The 20,638-nt window shown below is 51.1% G+C and overlaps 8 protein-coding genes across 8 annotated transcripts; 4 read left to right on the plus strand and 4 right to left on the minus strand.

Moving 5' to 3' along the window:
- Window positions 1–397: 397 nt before the first annotated feature.
- On the minus strand, window positions 398–1,420 carry PFICI_02649 (uncharacterized protein; the record flags this gene model as incomplete). Its single annotated transcript, XM_007831230.1, has 3 exons — window positions 398–644; window positions 701–1,308; window positions 1,364–1,420. The coding sequence occupies 3 exons, from the start codon at window positions 1,418–1,420 to the stop codon at window positions 398–400; spliced, it is 912 nt and encodes a 303-aa protein (XP_007829421.1).
- Window positions 1,421–3,048: 1,628 nt separating this feature from the next.
- On the plus strand, window positions 3,049–4,330 carry PFICI_02650 (uncharacterized protein; the record flags this gene model as incomplete). The annotated part of the gene is made up of 4 exons (XM_007831231.1): window positions 3,049–3,234; window positions 3,288–3,407; window positions 3,464–3,843; window positions 3,901–4,330. The coding sequence occupies 4 exons, from the start codon at window positions 3,049–3,051 to the stop codon at window positions 4,328–4,330; spliced, it is 1,116 nt and encodes a 371-aa protein (XP_007829422.1).
- A 244-nt stretch (window positions 4,331–4,574) lies between these two features.
- PFICI_02651 (uncharacterized protein) lies at window positions 4,575–5,941 on the minus strand (the record flags this gene model as incomplete). Its single annotated transcript, XM_007831232.1, has 2 exons — window positions 4,575–5,540; window positions 5,594–5,941. The coding sequence occupies 2 exons, from the start codon at window positions 5,939–5,941 to the stop codon at window positions 4,575–4,577; spliced, it is 1,314 nt and encodes a 437-aa protein (XP_007829423.1).
- Window positions 5,942–6,474: 533 nt separating this feature from the next.
- PFICI_02652 (uncharacterized protein) lies at window positions 6,475–8,940 on the plus strand (the record flags this gene model as incomplete). Its single annotated transcript, XM_007831233.1, has 4 exons — window positions 6,475–6,509; window positions 6,579–7,113; window positions 7,174–8,790; window positions 8,848–8,940. 4 exons carry the CDS (start codon window positions 6,475–6,477, stop codon window positions 8,938–8,940), a joined length of 2,280 nt encoding a protein of 759 aa, XP_007829424.1.
- A 310-nt stretch (window positions 8,941–9,250) lies between these two features.
- Window positions 9,251–12,298, minus strand: PFICI_02653 (uncharacterized protein; the record flags this gene model as incomplete). Its single annotated transcript, XM_007831234.1, has 2 exons — window positions 9,251–11,691; window positions 11,752–12,298. The coding sequence occupies 2 exons, from the start codon at window positions 12,296–12,298 to the stop codon at window positions 9,251–9,253; spliced, it is 2,988 nt and encodes a 995-aa protein (XP_007829425.1).
- Window positions 12,299–14,029: 1,731 nt separating this feature from the next.
- Window positions 14,030–16,505, minus strand: PFICI_02654 (uncharacterized protein; the record flags this gene model as incomplete). Its single annotated transcript, XM_007831235.1, has 3 exons — window positions 14,030–16,276; window positions 16,327–16,394; window positions 16,478–16,505. 3 exons carry the CDS (start codon window positions 16,503–16,505, stop codon window positions 14,030–14,032), a joined length of 2,343 nt encoding a protein of 780 aa, XP_007829426.1.
- Window positions 16,506–17,826: 1,321 nt separating this feature from the next.
- On the plus strand, window positions 17,827–18,458 carry PFICI_02655 (Iron sulfur cluster assembly protein 1; the record flags this gene model as incomplete). The annotated part of the gene is made up of 2 exons (XM_007831236.1): window positions 17,827–18,253; window positions 18,313–18,458. The coding sequence occupies 2 exons, from the start codon at window positions 17,827–17,829 to the stop codon at window positions 18,456–18,458; spliced, it is 573 nt and encodes a 190-aa protein (XP_007829427.1).
- Window positions 18,459–19,286: 828 nt separating this feature from the next.
- PFICI_02656 (uncharacterized protein) lies at window positions 19,287–20,603 on the plus strand (the record flags this gene model as incomplete). The annotated part of the gene is made up of 1 exon (XM_007831237.1): window positions 19,287–20,603. The coding sequence occupies one exon, from the start codon at window positions 19,287–19,289 to the stop codon at window positions 20,601–20,603; it is 1,317 nt and encodes a 438-aa protein (XP_007829428.1).
- Between the last annotated feature and the right edge of the window lie 35 nt (window positions 20,604–20,638).

The raw sequence follows: 20,638 nt of genomic DNA on the forward strand, positions 1-20,638 counted from the left end.
ACACTCTACACTGGCCTGAGCTTGGTGTGGAGCTCTCACTTTTGCGTTGTATATCGCGATAGTCCAATAACCCCCCCAAACCAGAAGGAGCATTGTCATTTCATGTTTCTTGCTGCGGGCGGGAGCAAAAGTGCACATAAGTGTATTCAATATGTAATAATCAATGTTTATCTGGCCAACCTACAAGGATGTCTCAACCAAAACGGCCAGCGAAGAACAAACCGGTAAGTCCTCGCAGCCGCTGCAGGAAAGCACAATGGGCTGTGGCGAGTTTCAAGATCACCAAAGGGGTTAGCAAGATTGGGGGCATCAAACGACAATGACTATGTATCCACATTGCCTCGCCTCTCACTGGATTCCGTTTCTAAAGAATGATGTACAGGTCAGATACAGCTCGCTATGACATCTTGCGAAGCGGCTCTAGATATGCGCCCGGCAGTCCACTCTTTGCGTGGTGCATCCACTGGAACCAAGGCTCATACGGCTTGTCTGTCCTGGCAATCACGTTGCCGCTCTTATACTCTGGTACGTCGTGGTAGTAATGAGACCTGTAAGCTGTCTCGATGGCCTGCCCGGTCTTTTGGTGTGCTTCGTCTTCCAAAAATACATCATAGGCCGACATGAGGCATTCCTTGTCCGTCAAGCTACATACAGGTTAGTTTATTTCGGTTCAAAAAGATAATTTTCGGGAGTAACTTACTGTTCATCCAGATACGCCTCTTTGAAATCTGGCATGATGCCAGTGTCATACCCATTAGGCAGCACGGTATTGATGGTGATGTTTTCATGTTTGAGCAGCATGGGCGCCATGGTCCTCACCCACTGCAACGCAGCTGCCTTGACACAACCGTACTCTGGGAATGTCGGGCATGGATAAATCGCGACGATGCTGCCGGTAACAATGATTTTGCCCTTGACGTCGGGCGGGTTGTGCCGGTTGTAGTGCGTGAACAGCTCGGTGCTGTAAACGACGGCCTTGAAGTCGACATCAGTGCAGCTCAGATCAGGCTCCGGCGGAGGATCGTCGACACGGGCGTTGCGCCGGTCGAGATTGTACCGCGATCCCTTGTCAATCATGCCGGCATTGGCGATAAAGGCGTCGATGCGCTCCCACTTTGCCCAGACGGCCTTGAAGAGCTGCAGCTGCGAGGCATACGACTCGACGTGGCACTCGACGAAGAGGACCGTCTTTCCCGACGGGTCTAGCTGCGCGGCGATAGCCTCGCCCTCCTTGACGCGCCGGCCCGTGATGACGACATTGTAGCCGCGGGCGTGCAGGCGCTCGGCCAGGTCGCGACCAATACCGCTCTAGCAAACCGTGTTAACATCATCTTGAGTATCGAGAAAGTCAAATCATGCTTACAGTGGCACCAGTGATGACGGCAACCCGTCTGTGGTCTGGGGGCGCAAGGGAACCCATATTGCTCACTTATTGTTACGATTTTACGCAATGACCCTTTGAGTGGTGTCAGAATACGTGTTGTTCGGTCAAGACTGATGACGAAAAATCTATCTGACAAAGACAATTCACCAAAAGTCATGTGATACTAGCCAAAGATTGCATTTATATACGGCCTGATGATCTGATGTGTTATCGTGGTAGTGCCGCCAGTTGCACGTTCCTTACCGTTCGGCCAGCCGGAGAAGAGCCCCATTGTTTGCCTTCTGCCGAGCGTGCAGATGGGTAATTATGCTTGAAGATCAGTCTTGCTCAAAGCAAATATTGTTTGATTGTGCGTAGGGGTGGTGGAGAGAATGGCCAACTGCTTTCCCAAAATGGACGAGATATCTGCTCTTTTATCAAACAGTTCGATTGCCAGCACCGAGTGGCACAGCTTTTGCGGTGGATGAAACCATGTAAGCGGGAGGACGGGAGGATTTCTCTGTACATACCGGCTCCCCTGGTCTCTGCCGGGTTTGTTGTTTGCTTGGTCTGCTCTTTACATATCTTGAGAGACCAGATTAATCGCTCAACGGCCCGAAGTGTTGATGGCCAATCGCGGAAGTGGCCGCCGATCCTCTTTTAAGAGGGTCAAGCCAGGAGAGCCCTGTTAGGTGAAAGCTCCGTCATGAACTGACAGGTGAAAACGCGGCTCCGTAAGCCAGCGGATGATGGGTCCGGCAGTGCCACTCCACCAGGAACAATACGACTGTGTGCGTGGGGGTTGGATATGGCAGCGCCATTTGGTCCACTACTGGTCAATGCAGATTGATTTCTCCTTGGGGTAAAAAGTGCTCTGCTTTCTGCATCCATGACCAAAGTGCCAAGACCGGGTTTGGCGGTCATTGATAGGATAGGACGGAAAACTTCCAGAATGATTCCTATGGACTCGGAATTTCTTTCATTTTTCTTGAGCAGTGATCAATATCAATCTTTTTTTTTCTTCCAATGCCTAGTCTCGATGACTACGCTACCAGCTCTCGCGTTTGACTTGCCTCAATGTGGACTTGGACCGATTGTTTGCTACCTCCATGTCCTGGATGACCAAAATGTTTGCTAGAGGAACACGACGCCATCGCCCGGGGCAGGCGTCATGATACAAGAAACGATTCGCATCCCTTACTTCGTGAAGGCCGACTATCAGAATATCGGCAGATCATTCTCATGATATGATATTACGAGGCGTCTGGAATAGGTGCCAGGGACATCATTCATGGTTTGATATTACCGCAATTCCAAGAAGAATATTCATCTGTCCATAGTCGGTCCTCCATGGCGATGATACACCCCCAGTTGAGACCGGGATGAACACTTTGGGGAGCGTTTTGTGTGTACTAGAGATGACGAAGGATTTCCTCTCAATTCATCGAGCCAAACCGTACCTCGAGATGTCAGGGATTCTGTCTTGCCACTGGCGGCTGGCAATTCTTTGATGAGATGGTCAAGATCCTTGATGAGCAAACGAAGAACCATGTCTACGACGTTGGACAAAAGGGGTCCATTTTCCTTGTGCATTCGAACATGTGAAGGACAATAGAATCTCGAACACGCACTCTTGTTCTTTTTAGCAGTGCTCGAGTACGACATCCAACAATACAACAATAGTCATGCCAGACAAAGGAAAAACATATGAATCGATTACGATTCAGAATAGTGGACAGATTGGTATGATTGCAGCATGTTCTGTGTGTATTGTCGTTCCCACGGTCCTCGTCTCATTACGCTTCATTGCTCGTCAACGGTATTCGGGCTTGCCACTGGACGCAAGCGACATTTGTATCGCTGCTGCACTAGTGAGTATATTGCACGCCATTGATGGTTTCGAATTTTGTCTGACCAGCACTAGCTTTTCGTTCTTGCTCTCTGCATCGTTGACTACTTGATGGTATTTAAAGGAGGCTTCACCTTTGACCTCACTGAAATTGCCGAAAGATTTGGTCCAGATGCGCTGACCATCTTCTTCAAGGTAATTTTCACAGTTCCGCGTCGTATCGCAGCTGCGTTGACTAACTCGTCACCCAGTGCATGGCTGCATGGCCTCTGCTTTGGAATAGCTGCGTCTTGACTAGCAAGCTATCGGTTCTGGCCATGTACATGACTCTAATGCCGGTTCCTCGGATGATACTGGCAGTCAAATGCGTCGGAACTTTTGTTATTCTGTACAACGTCTCTGGCTTCATCACTGGTCTCGCCATTTGCCGTCCGTACTCCAAGAACTATGATTGGCAGGGCACGGTCGAGGGCTCGTGCGGCGACGTCAAGGTATACTATGAATGGTTGAGTGCCATCAATGTCGTATCCGACGTCGTCATACTTCTCCTGCCACTCCCATTTGTCTACAATTTGCAAATGGCATTGAAGAAAAAGCTTGTGCTCTTTGGCATGTTTGGTATTGGCTTCATGTGAGGGGACTTGGTATGTTGTGAGACAGAGCAGCGCTAATTGTTGAATCCCAATAGGACTTGCGCAGTCACCATCTATCGACAAACATTATTGCCAAGCCTAGATAACGCAAACCCTACAGGTACCGGTCTTCTCGCCTTCTTGTTTTCGACTGTAGAAATCGCCGTAGCTGTTTCATTGGCATGCGTGCCGTTCCTGCGACCACTCTTTCGAGGCACATTTGGTGGCTCATCGGCCGACAACTCCAAGTACAAGACCGATGCGAGCTATGCCTTCTCTAACAAGGGAACAAAGGCACATCATAGTCAGGGTTTCAAAGAGTTGGAGGACGACGGCTCCGAGATTCAATTGCAACCAGTCGATCTGGAACGAGAGATTGGTGTCACGGTTGAGACGACTTGGAAAGTCGAACCAGCCGGTGGAGACACGGCGAGGTCGTCGGTTGCGAACTACCAAGCGACAGCTTCCAGTAACAACCGTCTGTGAAAGGCTTATGGTGATACAGGGTGGCGAGACTTGCGGGTGACACCAAAAACAAGAACCGAAACCAAATAGTAGTATAGAATAGTTATTTGGGCGCAGATTGATTGACTATTTATAATAATCCGAAATTGTCGTCTATAGTCTTAATCTATCTAAAATAACAACATTAGAGGAGATTCATTACAAATCCCATGCTCCACGAGTGCAGACGAGCTTTTCTATTCTAACAGCCGTGTCTCTATCAGAATCATGCCTTGCTAAGCAATCCTTGAGGCATAGTAGCCTTGGCTACCAGAACAATAAGACCACCAAAGAGCGTAATGGCACCGCTGAACATTGATACTTCAAAGAAGCCTCCATATTTATCAACAAGAACACCATTGATGGGTGGTCCGATCAGGGACCCAAAGCCAGCAATGAACAGTCCTATACCCAGATAGGCTCCAATTTGCTGAGGGTCGGCGATGCAGACAGTCAAGGCAGCAGTGGCACCAGAAACGACGGTTCCTGACCAGAAACCGATGATCACAGCGTATACAATCAAGCCGGCTGTATTCGTTGGCAGATTCATGCAAAAGATGATGATGCCAGTAGCAATGCCTCCCAATGCGAATGCGTTCGTGCGACCCATTCTGTCCGCAAACACGCCAGGAATGACGCGACCAAAGAAGGATGCGGCGTTTAGAATAGCCAGCGTATAGCCGGCGAGTGTTGCCTCGATACCCAGAGTCGTTGCAAACGTGGGGATGTAAAAGAGCGGAGTAAACACTCCCATGAATAGGAAGAACATGGAAGCGACCAAGAGCAAATATGTTTTGTTTCCAAGGACTTGGGCAAAGGGAATCGAGACCTTGGACGTGCGCAGTGGAATGCGCGTCTTGACGACGACGCAAGAGAAGGCGAGCAGGGGGAGAATCATGAAGCCAACGATCCTTACGGTCCAGCCAAAGCCGAGAGAAGTTCCATTCAACATCTTGGAAATGGCAATCGGCATCACTATACCTCCAAGTGAAGAGCCAGCGACAACGATACCAAAGGCCGCTGCCCTGTTCTTGTCGAACCAGTGCGGTATAGTGGCGAAAATAGGGATTTGCAAAAACCCCATCGCTATGCCCATCAAGACACCCTGGACGAGCATGATTTGCCAGTACGTTTTGCAAAGACCGAGCATCATCATGGCAAATACGTAGGCCAAAGCTGCCGGTCGAAATGCCTGCCACCAATTAGTCACCTGTCTGCCACAACCCGTTGGATGGATTCCCTTACATTGACTCCAAATCGGTCAAAGATGGGCCCGGCAATCATTCCTGTTGCAAATTGAAGAAAAGCTGCGAGCGAACCAATCCAGGCGACATCGTCGGGTGTCTTGTCGGATAATTGGTGGGTGAGATAGTATTCCTCAAAAGCGCCAAAGGCATTGGTGAACCCCAAACAGCAAAAGAAAACTGTGCATCCACCAGCTGCCACTAGCCAAGCAGTAACGCCGCCGTCGGGCGCAGGACCGAAGTCTGGAGAATCGGATGGCTTTTCTCCTGCATCGATGTTTGAAGCATCTCTTGATGATCGATTACTTGTTTCGATTTGATTTTCCATGTCCGGGGATGAAGCGGCCATTTTTGCCAAGCCACAGTATAATGGGGTCTATTACTTGGACGGATATAGGCGTATTAGTGGTTGAAGTGCTACGGCGAATGTGCAACCAAAGCCAGTTGACAACGTGAGATGCCGAGAAACAGGTTCAAGCTGAATGATAGATACGATCCATATAAGCCAAACGTATTGCAACCATATTGACTCTGATATATGTATCCATCTTACGAGTTTTCGGACATGCACGGAAAATTAAGCAGAGTATAGAATGAGACGAGTCATCTCGGGGATAAGGCCAGTCTAGCCTATCATGGACTGGGGGCGGCGCGGGAAATTCAAGGCCGAGTCCGAAGGATTTCATGTCCGATTTAGTAGCTGCCTGCCTAGAGTGAGTCTGACATTTTTATAGAATAAATCTTTTTCAAATGCCTCTTCTCCTTCCGGAGAAATCATCCCCTTTGTAACACGATATAGACAATTTACCGAGGACCGAAAATTGCAAAAGGCTCCTTCTTCTTTCTTGGATCGTGTGCACGTTCGGACAATTGGTCATCAAAATGGAACCCGAGCGTCGGCGTAGACGCCCTGCTGTGTATGATCAGCCACTCATGTCGCGCCCTCCACTGTAACCCCTACAAGGCTGACTGTAACGTATGCGTAGCTCGTGCGTTCTTTGTCGGAGACGCAAAATCAAATGTAATCGGGAAAGTCCGTGCAATAATTGCGTCAAGTCCGGCCGCAATGAATGTGTGTACGAAAATCCACCGCCGCCGGCCCCACGACAGCCACGCAGCGATCGGATGAGTGAGGCTGGGACAGACTCACAGCTGTCTCTGTCATCGACCAATAGTATCCAGTCTGTGGTGCAAAGTCATGGCTCTGACCCTGCGAGTCGTGGTCCCACCCCAGCGACTACGACTACCGGCTCCTCATCGTCGCCATCAGCCGCCTGGGACATTGAGACGCTCAAGAATAGAGTGAGGCAGTTGGAAGGGCAGCTATCGCAGACCAGCTTGACGCCAACACAGAGAGCTGCCACGCCCGTTCCTGTAAATATTGAAACCAACACTACTTCCCTTGGCGGGACATTTCACATTCACCGCGACAATGCCTCGAACCCCGTTGTTCGTGGCGTCACACACAAATCGAGAAAGTTTGGTCAGAGCCACTGGGTCAACATCGTGGGCATCACACTGGTAAGATGGACATTGTCATGGGTTCATCATTACTCTCGACTCACCTTTTTTCGTTTCTAGTTTAAAGACTTGATTGTCTCCATTGAGCCGCTTCTTCGAGACCCGTCGTGCCCCTTCATGACAAACCACCAAAGAGGCAAGGCCCTAGCCAGGACCATAAAGGCCCAACGTACTCCACCGTGGCCAACAACCATCACTTCACCATTGCCCCCAAAGAATGTCTCGGACGAATTGGTCGACTGCTATATGCGCACTACGGAGACCGTCTACCGTGTTCTCCATATATCAACCTTTAGAGGAGACTATGACGCAATCTGGGAGACGGACGTCCGTCCGGATCCCGTGTTTCTTATAGTAGTCAAGCTCATGTTTGCAATTGGCGCAGCGGTTTTTGACGAGCGGTTCACATTGCGGGCGTCGGCAATCCAGTGGGTGTACGAGGCCCAGACCTGGTTAGCCGAACCAAACATCAAGCGCCGCCTCACTCTCCAAGGCTTACAGGTTCACATACTACTCCTCCTCGCCCGCGAGGTTGTCGACGTGGGACACGACTCGGTCTACATCTCAGCAGGTGATCTGTTCCGCAGAGCCGTCATCATGGGGCTGCATAGGGACCCGAAACACATGCCTCACAAGTCAATCCTCGTCTCGGAGATGCGCCGGCGACTATGGAACACCATCTTGGAGGTGTGTGTGCAGTCTAGTCTGACGTCGGGCGGCCCGCCATTTTTCGGCTGCAACGACTTTGACACGGAACCGCCGGGGAATTTCGACGACGACCAACTGGGTACGGAAGACGCTCTGCCCAAGCCCGACGATCAGTTCACCCAAGTCTCGCTCTCGCGAGCCCTGCGCAAGCTGTTCCCGGCCCGCATCGCCATTGTCAAGAGCCTCAACGATCTTCACTCGACGGGCACCTACGAAGAAACGCTGAGGTTGGATGACCAGCTGAGATCATTATACAAGAACGTCGCCCGAACCCTGCAGCCGTTTCGTTCAAGTCTGGGTTGGACCTCGTCGCAATTCGGGGCCCAGATGATTGACCACTTGGTTCAGCGTTACTTCTTGTCTCTTCACGTGCCCTTTTATGGGCCGTCGCTCAATGTAGCGCAGACAGCATTTGCCTTTTCCAGAAAGGTTCTAATCGAGGCTTCGCTCAAGATCTGGTACAATCTCTATCCACAGCTTCTGAACCCAAACGGACCGTCTGCGACCGACGGAGATCTGTTCTCGGGCAGTGACTTTGCGCGTGTAACGGCTGCGGGCGGCGGCGTCCCTCGCTTGGCCGCCAACCAAGCCGCCCTGCTCATCGGCACCGAACTCGAGGCCCAGGTCAAGGAGCACGAAAGCCTCGGCGGGCCCATATCCATTCGACCGGACCTCTTTGCCGTGCTGCAAAAGGCGGTGGATTGGCAGCTCCACTGCAACAGAATCGGAGAAACCAACATCAAGGGCCACCTGATCACATATATGCTGGCGGCGCAGGTCAATGCGCTCATGCTTGGAACTGCAAAGGGAGAGACGGGTCCCCTTTTGGTGAAGGCGGCTATCGAGGCGGAGGAACTGTCGATTCCGCTGCTCGAGGCCATTGCGAGTGAAAAGCAGGATGAGCTGTCGACGGATGCATCATACTCGGGTTCGCTGAGCACGCCCGCAAGTATGGATTGGGATTTAATGGTGAGTAAACAGATAACATCTAAATATTGACTGCTGCTTGAGACTCACAAATTGCAGATGACGGATGCACTTTTGGACGCGGGTGGCGACATGGACACAATGGGTTGGCAATTTAGCGACGACAACATGAAAGGAGACACATTTTGGTAGTCAACTGGAGAGAGACGGAAATAGACCCTCACTTGGCCGCAACGCACATAACAGCTCACTACCATGTTCGAAAGTGGTTTCAAAGAGAGGGAAAAGCCGCCTCAGGATCAGAGAGGAGACGATGAAGCGGTCGAATTTTTTTCGTCCCTTGTGTACTAAATTCCGGAGATAATTCACAACTAGACATGGAGCTACAACAGTTTGTTTGGACCGGATCACTCATCTCATCTGATAATATAATTAATTATTCCATGTGGGTATCCAATAATGATCTATACTGAGGGGCGCCATCGTCCCCTAAAACTTGCGCTTAAATGCGCACCCGCTTTCCAGTGAAGAGGCCAATAAAGGCCAGGATGCGGTAAAGAGAACCAATACCAAACAGCACCGCGAGATTATTCATGAACCAATCCAGGTGGTACCCAGTGGCCTGGGCAGCCCGCTCAATATTGTACAGGTCGGCAAAGGGACTGACCAATTGACCCACGTAGACCTCGGCCAACCAGACGGCGGGACTCGCGCGCCAGAGCCACTCGAGGTGCCACGTCTGGACCTTGGCCAGCGACGGCGAGGCACCGCACAAGACGCCGACAATGAGGGCAATCATGGTGGCGAAGAGGGGCGCGTCGTCTCGTCGCAGGAACATGCTCAGGAAGCTGGCCAGTCCGTAGATGCAGTAAAAGTAGAGCAGGTTGACCAAAAAGGCGCTGCCCCAGTTCATGACGGGCACGGCGAGCAGCAGCAGCCAGGTTGAAAAGTGGAAACATCCGAGAAACATGCGCGGTAAGACGGCAATCGACTTGGCCACAAAGTAAGCCAGGCGCGAATGACCGGCCTCTGCCTCACGGCGATGCAGCAGCATTTCTTCGGAGAATACCTTGACACCGGGCGCCGCGCAAACCAGACCAATGGCAATGGCAATAAGCAGGGCAGTCTCGGGGGCAGACTTGTAGTCAGTAGCCACGGAGAGAATCTCGAATGGTGCCTTATACATGCCCGTGAAGAGAATGCCCTTCTTGGAGTTCTCGGCCAGGCCAATGAGGAAGCCGGCAATACTAGCTAGGGTCATTTCACTCCAAAAGACGAGACCGTTGCGATACTGCTGTAGCATGGCTCTCTGCAGGCATAACCAGGTCTGCTTGACTCTAGAAGCACCTCGGGTCTTGAGAACCCGGTTCATGGCTGAGCTGTCGACGGGAGCCATGGACACAGGCCTCGAGTTCCAGCTCAAGGATTGTTGAGAGTTTTTCCAGTAGGCAATGAGAGACTCCTTGGAGATTTCGCCGCCAGCTTTGTAGGGCCTTCCATTACCAGTGATGATGTCTGTAACAACATCACCGTGGTTGCTGTGTGGTGGGAATTGGTAGCCGTTGCCTTCAAAATATTGTTGAACATCAGCTTCCGGGCCCTCATAAATGAGCTGGCCATTGCCAAGTAGAATCAAGTTGTCCAGCATGTCAAAGATTTCCATGCGAGGCTGGTGAATAATGACAATGACGGATATACCCAAGCGCGAAATGGCCTTGAGCGTTCCCATGATGGAACTTGCCGCAGTAGCATCGAGACCAGAAGTTGGCTCGTCCAAGAAGATGGCCATGGGGGCAGCGGCGAGCTCCATTCCAATGCTGACACGTTTTCTCTGCCCACCGCTAATGACGGGCTTGCCTACAGTACCGACCAACGAATCCCTGACGTGCGAAAGCTCGAGACAGTCAATGACAGCGTTGACATGGGCTACCACGTCCTTGTCTTTCCAAGTCCGGGGCAAACGGATCCGCGCCGAATGAAGAATATTCTCGTAGACGGTCAGTTCTGGCAAGACGACATCATCCTGAGGGACGTAGCCAATCAATTTCTTGTACCGTTTGAGCTTGCCAGGAATGCCATTGATGGCGACAGATCCGCCCGTGTGGTTGGTTTTGCCCATGAGCACGTTAACAAAAGTCGATTTGCCAGCACCCGAGCCACCCATAATGGCCGTAACCGATCCACGATCGATGGAACCAGTGACGTTTTGCAGAATCATCTTGGAGGACCTTTTCGGCTGAAAGCTCAAGTTGTTGTATCTGAACGAGAGACCAAATTGTGCAGCATCCGTAGCCCTGCGCATAGATTCTACAAAGGATCTGAGCTCAGGGCTCATGCCAGTGGCATTCTCCATTTGCTCAGCTCGCGTTCCACGGTTGAAGCCCATTTCCATGACGGCATTGAAACCCCAGGTTTGCGATCTAGGAATGGGTCCCGGCTGCATTGGTTGCATCTCGGTATCTTGATCGTTCTCATGGTCGTGTTCGTCGTCCAGGGCGTGATATCCAGATGACTTGGCCGCATAAGCTCCAAATCCAGTGGGACGGCTCTTCAAGGTAGCCGCATGCGCACTGGCAGTCTTGTGGAAGCGGCGGCGGATAACGAAAACAAGGGCGACTATTATCATGGCGATATCGACGAGAAGTAAGAAAACAATAGGAATGACATTCCGGTTGTAGGTAGATCCAGCTGGACAAAGACCTCCAACGCCGCACGGGGTCGGTTTCGCAGCGCCTGGTTGACAGTACGAGCCCGACGGACATTGGATGATTTCATTTCCGGGACTTGGGCAGTAGTAACCGGCTCTACAAATCGTCGGCTCGAAAGGGCCCATGCCAATATTTTGCCCATTGAATTCACAAACCGCCCCAGCCAACCGGAGTTCCTGGCATTCGGTAAGGGGTGGACAATATTGCGGCAAACTGTTTGCCGTATTGTTGGCGCCTGTTGATTGTTAGCTATCTTGTCTGAAAGAAGATCCTTGCACAAGATCAGAATACATACAGAGGAAACCTTCGATGCAGCCCTGAGACTCCCACGACGTCAGATTCTGCAACTGAATAGGAGCGGCGCCTGCCCTCCAACAGGGCGCAGCATCAACCGGCGTGACATTCCGAGCAATCTCATCTGTAGCCCGGTAGAAAGCCGTCGAGAAAGTTGTCTGATTCACAGCGGTGCAGGCTCTATCGTACCCGGTGAAGCCGCTCTGGTCGGTCACCTCGACGAGTTGTGACTTGCTATCGTCCCAACCATATGTCGTGCTATTGTTGGGGCCATTGGAAGCATCGTAGATGGGGAGTTTGACATTGCTGTCACTGTTCAACGTATTAAACCATTTACCCGTCGTCGCCACATAGACGTTCTGTGTCTGATTTCCAATGCATTGCCACGCTGTCGCATTGCTATCAACTGCAGGAAGCGTCCGCAGAGCACAAACGCATGCCCCCGTGTCAAGAAATGTAGGCCCTGTAGGGTCGGCTTGTGGATAATAAGGATCTTGGGGGGTGTCGCTGGCATCAAGACCATATACGGCAAGTGCGCTGCCAGACATTTTTGAGCCAGTCGCCTCTGGAATAATTGTACACTACAAACAGAAGGCGATCTTCACAAATGAATAGCCAAGAAAAAACGGACCATGGACAATGGGAGGAAAAGCATGGGAAAGATATATCAAGTAAAAATGCTGAGCCCCATGGTCCTCAAGGACCACGGCGTTATGGATCAACATCCCAGCGGATCCTGCGCCTCAGCCTAACGGCTCGAGCAACAATATGATCCATTTCCCAAAAGGCATTGAACAATCTCCTCTCGTGCTGACTTTGCAGATGCCATATCACTAGAAAATAGACATCTTATCCATTTTGGGTGAAAACACTGTCCACCTTGAGTGGGGCACTTTTGAGGCTGGAGTCTTACAGGTGCTACGACTGGCCTGCGGAATACCCGCAGTGGCCTGCCAAAGGATTCGGTGCCATGCTGGCGCAGGGTCGTCGTGTATCCCAGCCAAGTGTCGGGAGCAGCTACTGTAGTCAAGGAGTCCGGGAACTTTTCGATCGTATGTACCTGGAGCTCCATGAGACAAAACGTTGACCTTTGGTTTCGTCGTTAGTCACTGAGCTGGCGAAGGGGGGAAATGGTTTGTTGTTTTGCGTTCGCGACGAAGCCAGCGGCCGCATCGCAAGCTAATCTGTTGCCCTAAGTCAGACCAGAGATGCTTGGGAGTAGATGACACCAATGTATTCGACGTGTTTTCAAGACGCGACGCATTGACAACGATTCGAGCGCAAACACCAGAAATAGATACTGCAGCAATCATTGTGTTGAGACATCTTGTCGCACAAGAAATATTGTGCTGAGAGAATCCCAGTCGGGGGATGGATTGTGATAGGTCCTGGTGAATCTCTGTGCCGGAGTGGGACACCAGAAGACCAACCAACCCGCAGCCTGCAGCTAAAGTCTGAGCCTTACAACGGAATAATTTAGCGTATCAGCATGCCGCAAATCCACCGGACTGTCGCCAACCTTTCTGCCTACCGCTTCACTGGTACAGGTCTTACACAATATGCCGTGCCTGACGCTAACATGCTCAAGGTCGAGTTTCCTGGCCCTAATTTCTTACAGGCGCAGGAATTGTAAGATGAATTGAGACACGTAGTACGGGGAGAAGCGAAGAAAATAATGTTCTACGTTGCTACATCATTTCACGCATTGGTAAACAATATCAGATGAATAAAGTCGGGGGAATGGTAGCAGCACCTCAGGTATCGACCAAGCCCAAGGGCTTCATGGTTAATTGGTTACACACCTAGGTCAGTGCTGTCCAGAAGGAAAGAAGGTCTATGATTACGTACCGTCGCTGACCTGTGCCCACATGTTAATTATGAGGCCCAATGAGAATTTCGGTGGGCAGGCAGTCGCTTTCTTTGCATGCTTCCGGTGTTTGTCAAAATAGTTGGTTCCCTTGCTCAACAATATGAGGAGTAAGATCCAGTATCTTTCTGGAAATTCTCAAAGACCCTGATGATTTGTCTATTTTTAGCGATCTCAGGGATGGCCTGGTACTATGAATGTATACTAGGTGGGCCTTGGAGCTAAGCTCACCTCCCTAGTAGTATGCTAGTATCTAAGTTGGCATTGAGGTTCTTGGCGAGGCATAACACAACGCACCATGAATGAGATGCTCAAAACACAACCATGACTGTCCTCCTCATACGCATATTCTCCGCCCATGGAATGTATGCCACTAGTTCGCTCGGCTGAATAAACGTTTTGTTGGGATCCATTAGACAAGCACAACTCTGTTGAAGAAGTAGACATATGCCGTCTTCTTCATTTCCTCAATGTCACCAGCTTCAACCACCTTTTCGTCGTTGAAGAGAACCCACTTTGGCACCTGGGTGTCCAGGACCTTTCGAACGAATGCCACATAATGGCCTGCATGTATACTTGTTCCCTTGTGACAGACTATGCTGTGGAGCTGAAACTTGGCCGGCAGTGTTGATGTCCCTGCCTCCGTTCTCTCGGCTGCTTCCGGAGGTGGTGCATCCTCTCCAAAGTCGCCCATATCGTCGGGGTGACTAAAGACCCATTCCACGGCACGTTCAATGTCACCACCCGTCTCACGCAGACCCTTGCGGGCTTGGGGCACGCTGAAGCCCATGCCGGTGAGCATTTCAATCTTTTCGGGATCATCCGCAAGTGCGCCGCCACCTGCAGCAGGGGCGGCGATGACCAGGGGATCGTCAATATCCGGATCTTCCATGTGACCAAACAGCCATTCCATAGCTATATTAGCGTCAGAGTTACCCGTAGCATATAATGCTCGATCGCATCTGTTCTTTGGGAAGCCCATGGACATTAGTTGTTCGACAGCCTGTTCGTTGGCCACAAATGCCGGTGCTGCGCTGGTTGAGTCCTCGGGGAGCAGCTCCTCATTAGCCTGTTGGCCAGACGAAAGATACTCATCAAGGTCGAAAGGCTCATCACCAACGAGTACAGGAACATCCACCTTTCGTGGGACCCAGTTTTCAATGGCCATCTTGCGTGCATTGACGATGAGCGTGTCTGGGAAAGTCTTGAAGAGTGATCGTTTGGTAAAGCCATCCTTGCTACCACATGATGCGCAGGTGAGCTCCACGGCTTCGGGTGCTGTTACGTTGTCCAAGCACTGCTTGAGAGTGACTGGCTTGTACTGCTCGCCTTGGCCCTCGACTGCCGGCAGCTTTTCCAAAGGTACATCTATGAAAATGCTGTCCTGTTCATTGGTCTGATAACGCACCTTCTTGCAGCTGAGGCATTCAAGGCGCTGTTCCATGAGGAAACGGAACTTTTGCGTGGGATCGCGCAGAGGGGAGGGATGCTGGGAGCGACTGATGAGCTTGACCAAATGTTGAAGAAGCTCAAAAGAGTCTTGTTGGCGCATTGTTGAAAACTCGGGATGACCACGGCCGATCAAGTGCTTCAACATGCTAGGTGCGAGGCCCTTCTGGTGAGGCACCTCGGGAGAATGCTCAGATGCAACAACATCCGAGTCAGGTTTGGAGTATCGCCCAGACAGGAGACCGTCAGCCATCTTGCAAAGCTGAGTTTCCAGATCCTGGGCAGGATCGGCTACGATAGGCAAGTCTGAGCCAGGCCTGTAGTATCGATCTTGGAAAGCTGGAAGGTCGAACAGGCATTGGAGGATACTGGCTAGATAGCAGCTGTTTCCAAGATTCTTGAGGCCAGTCAGAGCAGGGCCAAACAAGGGCTGGAGTTCTTTGCCGTCCTCTGTGGTCATGGAAAACTCCCATCTCAGATTTTGCTCGATTTGCATTTCCGTCAAGCTCTTTTCCGTCTTGATTTGGTCGGACAGAATAATGCCCCAGTGGGCAAGATGGGAAGAGAGCTCGCCATCGACTCTCTCCTCATCACACTGATAGCAATAAACATCGGCGGTGCCTTCGGGTGTGATGGACCCAAGCTTGACTGCTACAGCATGGCTGCTCTCCGTCGCGTGAGCCAAGCCATGAGAATTGCCTCCGACGCCGCCAAACTGAGCTCGACCACAACCCAGATTGCCACATTCCAGACACAACCAGAGATTTTCCTTGAGGTCGCACTTGGAGCAGTGTCCCAGATCACTTTGGAGCTGGCGACTCTCTTGCTGCTGGAGGAGCAAGATGTGTTCGCAGGATGTAAGCTCCTGTTCCCAGGCCTTGACCTCCTCCTGTCTGGAAAATGTGTTTGCCTTAAGGATTCCATTGACAACTGGAGCAATCTTGGGGTTGAAAAGGTCGATATCGACGTCGCACTCGAGACATCTGGCGGCGGTATGGGTATCATAGCGGTCGGCTTCCGTTTCGGCGGCAATCGCGAGTTTTGTGATCTTGGCCGGAGGTTCATCCTTGACGAGCTGCTTGCGAGTTCGACGAATGTTCAAAACAAGAGGATGGCTTCGAGTAATACTATGAAGTTTCGAATGGGTCTTGACACCGGGGCAGCCGCCGTTGAAACATTGTAAACAGACATCGAGACCGGCAGGTTCGTCCTACTCCGGTCAGCGGTGCGAAATCGTTGTCAAAAGGAAGCAAAACGCACGATAGAGTCGAAGCACTGGGTGCAGTCTTCTCGATAAACTGACTGAGAGGGGGTCGGAGGGCTGAGAGCTGTTTGCAGCAATCTGTTAGCTGGTACTTTTCCGTTGGTATTGCGAACTGTAGCGATACTGAGCAGAAGATGCCGGGCTTACAAATGGACTCAACGTGCGGACACGCCATCGTCAAGTAGCTGTCTAGAAGTGTTTGTGGTCTTTACCGTGACAAGTCGAATGGGGTTCCGCTGGGTAGCCGTCAAGGTTCTAGCAGATTGGTAAATGTGACCAGGAAAGGAAAAGGTGGACACAGGTAAGCTTGTATGTAAACAACAACGATGCGGCACAAGTAACAATCTCGAGCTTCTGTTCCGGAAGCTTTGTCTCTACTATTGGTAGTACCTCAGGTATTGCCTGCTACCATGTTCAGCCTTGATCTGCGCTAGGCAGGCAGCTCCAGAGGGGCATTGAGTTTGTCAAGTATGACGCGGTTCAACGCCGCTGAGCTGCAAGGTTGCCCCGCGTTTCTCAGCTGGCAAAAATTATTCGACAGATGACAACTCAGTGGCCCAAAGTATCGTTGAGCCGACACTTGTTGACGTCAAGTAGAGAAAGCGTGTGGCACTGCGTGGAGCTTGAGTCACTGAGTTGGTTGCACGCAATCTCAAACACCTATGAATCCAAACTCATCATCTCAAATCATGCTCAATCGTATTGCTGAATTGCTGATGACTCTACTGTATTGATAGTAGAAATATCCATCGTTTCACTGGATAGAACCAAGTTCAAGGCAGAAACTTTTAGCTGGGTCCGACGTCGATAGCTCACAGATAAGAAAAACACATTGCCATTTTCTGGGGTGGATGCACTAGTACTCCGCTGTCCGCATCAGCGAAAAGAACAATAGACGGAGAAAACAAAAAGGCACTTGCCCCCTCCCGGTTAGATCTGATTGATAATGCAAGCTCGCTGTACAGTGCGGAAAGACAACTCCGCTGCTCGCTCGCCTCGATTTGGAATCTTCTGCGAGCCCTTCGGCCTTCTTCGGGCTCGCAACTAAGCCCAAGCAACTGCTGGCATGCGTCAAAAGAGCCCTCGGTAAATACAGTGCCAACTCCTGCACCGGCTGTTATCAGATCCTGACAACCGACCCTTCTTCCCTACACTTTGGGACTCCCCCCGAGATCGCCGACAAAGACCGCACCCACATTAAAAGTGCAGCACCCAGAGTTTCCGACGCTTCTCATTTGCGAAGAGAACCAACGCCAACAGACCCTCTGATCTCATCGGCACCTTACTAAACAGAAACCTCTCTGAAAAGATCGCCCGACCAACCTCGACTCTTCCATTTCATATCTCTTCGTTCAATTTGTGCCCCAACGTTGCGATATCGCAGATCACACCTAAATTTCCTGTCACGATTGATTCCCTCGGTAACCCTGAGGCTTTCGACTCACGTATCTAATCAACACACACAACACGTACATTCACATCACATCGTCGCCACCATGTTCTCAAGGGTAGCATCGACGACCGCCCGTCGGGTCTTGACCTCGTCGACCACGCCTCGTCTCGCCTCGGCCAGCAGGCAACTCCTCAACCCTGCCGCCAATGTTGCGCGCCGCTCATATCACGAAAAGGTCCTCGACCACTACAGCCGGCCACGAAACGTCGGTTCCATGGCCAAGACGGATGTTGATGTTGGCACTGGTCTCGTAGGCGCACCTGCTTGTGGCGATGTCATGAAGCTGCAGATTCGTGTTGACCCCTCCAACAACACCATCTCCGACGTCAAGTTCAAGACATTTGGCTGCGGCAGTGCCATTGCCAGCTCCAGCTACCTTACCGAGCTGGTCCGGGGAATGACTTTGGAGGAGGCTGGCCGTGTCAAGAACACAGAGATTGCCAAGGAGCTCTGCTTACCCCCAGTTAAACGTAAGTCGTGATAATCTATTTCAATTTATTGATGAACAACGATACTGACTTTTGTGTAGTCCACTGCTCCATGCTTGCTGAGGATGCCATCAAGTCTGCTATTTCGAACTACTACACAAAGAACCCTCAGGCCAAGACGACGAACCTCGCTGGCACTGCGCAGGCAATCCCTGCGGCTGGCGAGGCCGCCGTTGCCGCCGCCTAAATGTATCAAACGCGTTTATTTGAGGGGATCTGGTAGATATGTGGTTACCCCCGAAAAAGTTCAGGAGTTGAGTTGCTTAGGAGGAACGAAGGTATACCCAAGTAAAGAGAGGCGTCACGGAGACACCTCTGGCAACAAGAAAATGTGCCACACAAACTTGCGCACGCACACCAAGACAGAGCCAGCACAGTTGAGGCCTGGATATATCGCAGGCTACAAAGAGCCCGCTGGGAAAAGCCTGGAGGCAATGTCGCTCACTCGATCGGTTGTTGGTGCTAGTAGCTGATTGTTCTGTATTATAACGTCATGGCTGTTTACACTGCGATCGCATTTCAATGAAACTGATTCAATTTCACATTCAAAATCAATGCTCTCATGATGCAAAGAAAACGTGCAAACACGGGGCATCCATTTGGCTTTGCCGAGTTGTCCGGGGTTCCTCCTTTGCCCCTCATGCTTAGCGCGTGCGCGTCCCCCAAAAGTGAATTAAGAAGGGGAAAAAAAAAAAAGGCCGAGAGGTAGGTACAAATTTCCCATCTCTTATCTTAAAGATGCACATTGGACGACGGGCAAGAAAAGCCAGAGTCTGCTGATTGCATTTCTTTGGTCAGGATGGCAACAACACCCGTCGGCTCCTTGTAGAATTGGTGGTGCATTGGTTCGAAATTGGGTCAGAGTTTGCAGCTATTCAACCGAGCAAAGATATTTTCTGAGCTCCATACAAGAGGAACGCAGAGCAGCTCGATGAAATGTACCTACTTTTCCGGATCTCCTCGCCCGTTCATCAACATCTTGAATGATCATCGCGAGTAGTTTTTTCTTTCCAAAATGCATTACATTCGCCTGCTGCGTCCGGCGTCGGTGAACGCGTCCAACCCAAAATCACCAAGACTCTCGTTGACATTGACCATTACGACCGATCTTGGCGACACATTTCTCGCTCCGGACTCGCCAGTCAAGATTCTTTTCACGCCAAAGCTGCAAGCTTCTAGCGATGGCGTGACCACGGTGCAGCCTGTGCAACCCGTCAATGGCCCTGCGATATGGAAGGACGGAATGCGCGTGCTCAAGGTGAAATTACCCTGGAAGAAGGCGTGGTCGCACGGACGGATTAATCTGTGTATCGAAGGTCTCGTCAGTAGCGGCAACGATAGTATTTCGTCCAGAGATTTACAAATGTCGCTGCCGTGGCGCCGCAAACAATTTGCAAAGAGCAATCCGGGCCTAATCGCGCCCCTCACGGTCGAGCTTGACGAGGGCCGTGGCTCTGATGTCGCTGTGCGCGAGTTCATTTACAATTTCCCGGAGAGTGACGATGTTCCGACCATGTTTCTCAACCTCGAAGAAGAGATTGGCGAGAGTATTGCTCGACACATATGGGATGCAGGTCTTGTAACTGCGGCTCTCTTGCTCGATGGATGCCGTGTCGAGCAAAACGAATCGGAATCTGACCATATCATACCCATCACAAGGAAAAGCCCCAATGTCCTCGAGCTGGGAAGTGGTGTAGGGATCCTGGGCGTCGCGCTGGGCATGGCCATTCGCCCGATGGCAAGTGCCCAAGGTATCGAGCTTGAGAAGGCCACCGTGCTCCTGACAGATCTACCCGAAGCTGAGGAGCGGGCTCGAGCCAACGTGGAACGATATCAGGTCGGAGCTCACGCTCATAGTCAACCAGCCGAGATCCTCTATGAGAACTTGGACTGGGACGATGGCTCTAAAGGCAAGTTTGGTCCACTTGTCTTGTCCCGATGCTGGGATTGCATCGTGCTGAGTGATTGCACATACAATGTCGACTCATTCCCGGTGCTAGTAGAGACATTGTCCGCTTTGCATGCTCATAACCAGAAATATTCTTCAAAGCACGACGATATCACTGCTGGATCACCGACCACCAAAGTAATCCTCTCCACAAAGCCCCGGCATGACTCCGAGAAGGCACTTTTTGGCATGCTACAGGGAGCTGGATGGAAGCATCATCTCTTCAAGTCCATCCCTCTACCGAGACTGGGAGACGAGACTGAGACGGTCGAAATTTATTCCATCGAAAAGGGCCCCGGAAGTGAAACCACCGGATCCAAGAAGCGGAGAAGCGATGATGCGGCTCAAGAAACGGAAAAGAAGTTTGCGAAGATAGATTCCTGAATAGACGCTTCGGTTCTTTAATGAGACAGTCGTTT

This window comes from Pestalotiopsis fici, assembly GCF_000516985.1.
Source record: "Pestalotiopsis fici W106-1 unplaced genomic scaffold PFICI_Scf_2, whole genome shotgun sequence".
NCBI classification, from domain to species: domain Eukaryota; kingdom Fungi; phylum Ascomycota; class Sordariomycetes; order Amphisphaeriales; family Sporocadaceae; genus Pestalotiopsis; species Pestalotiopsis fici.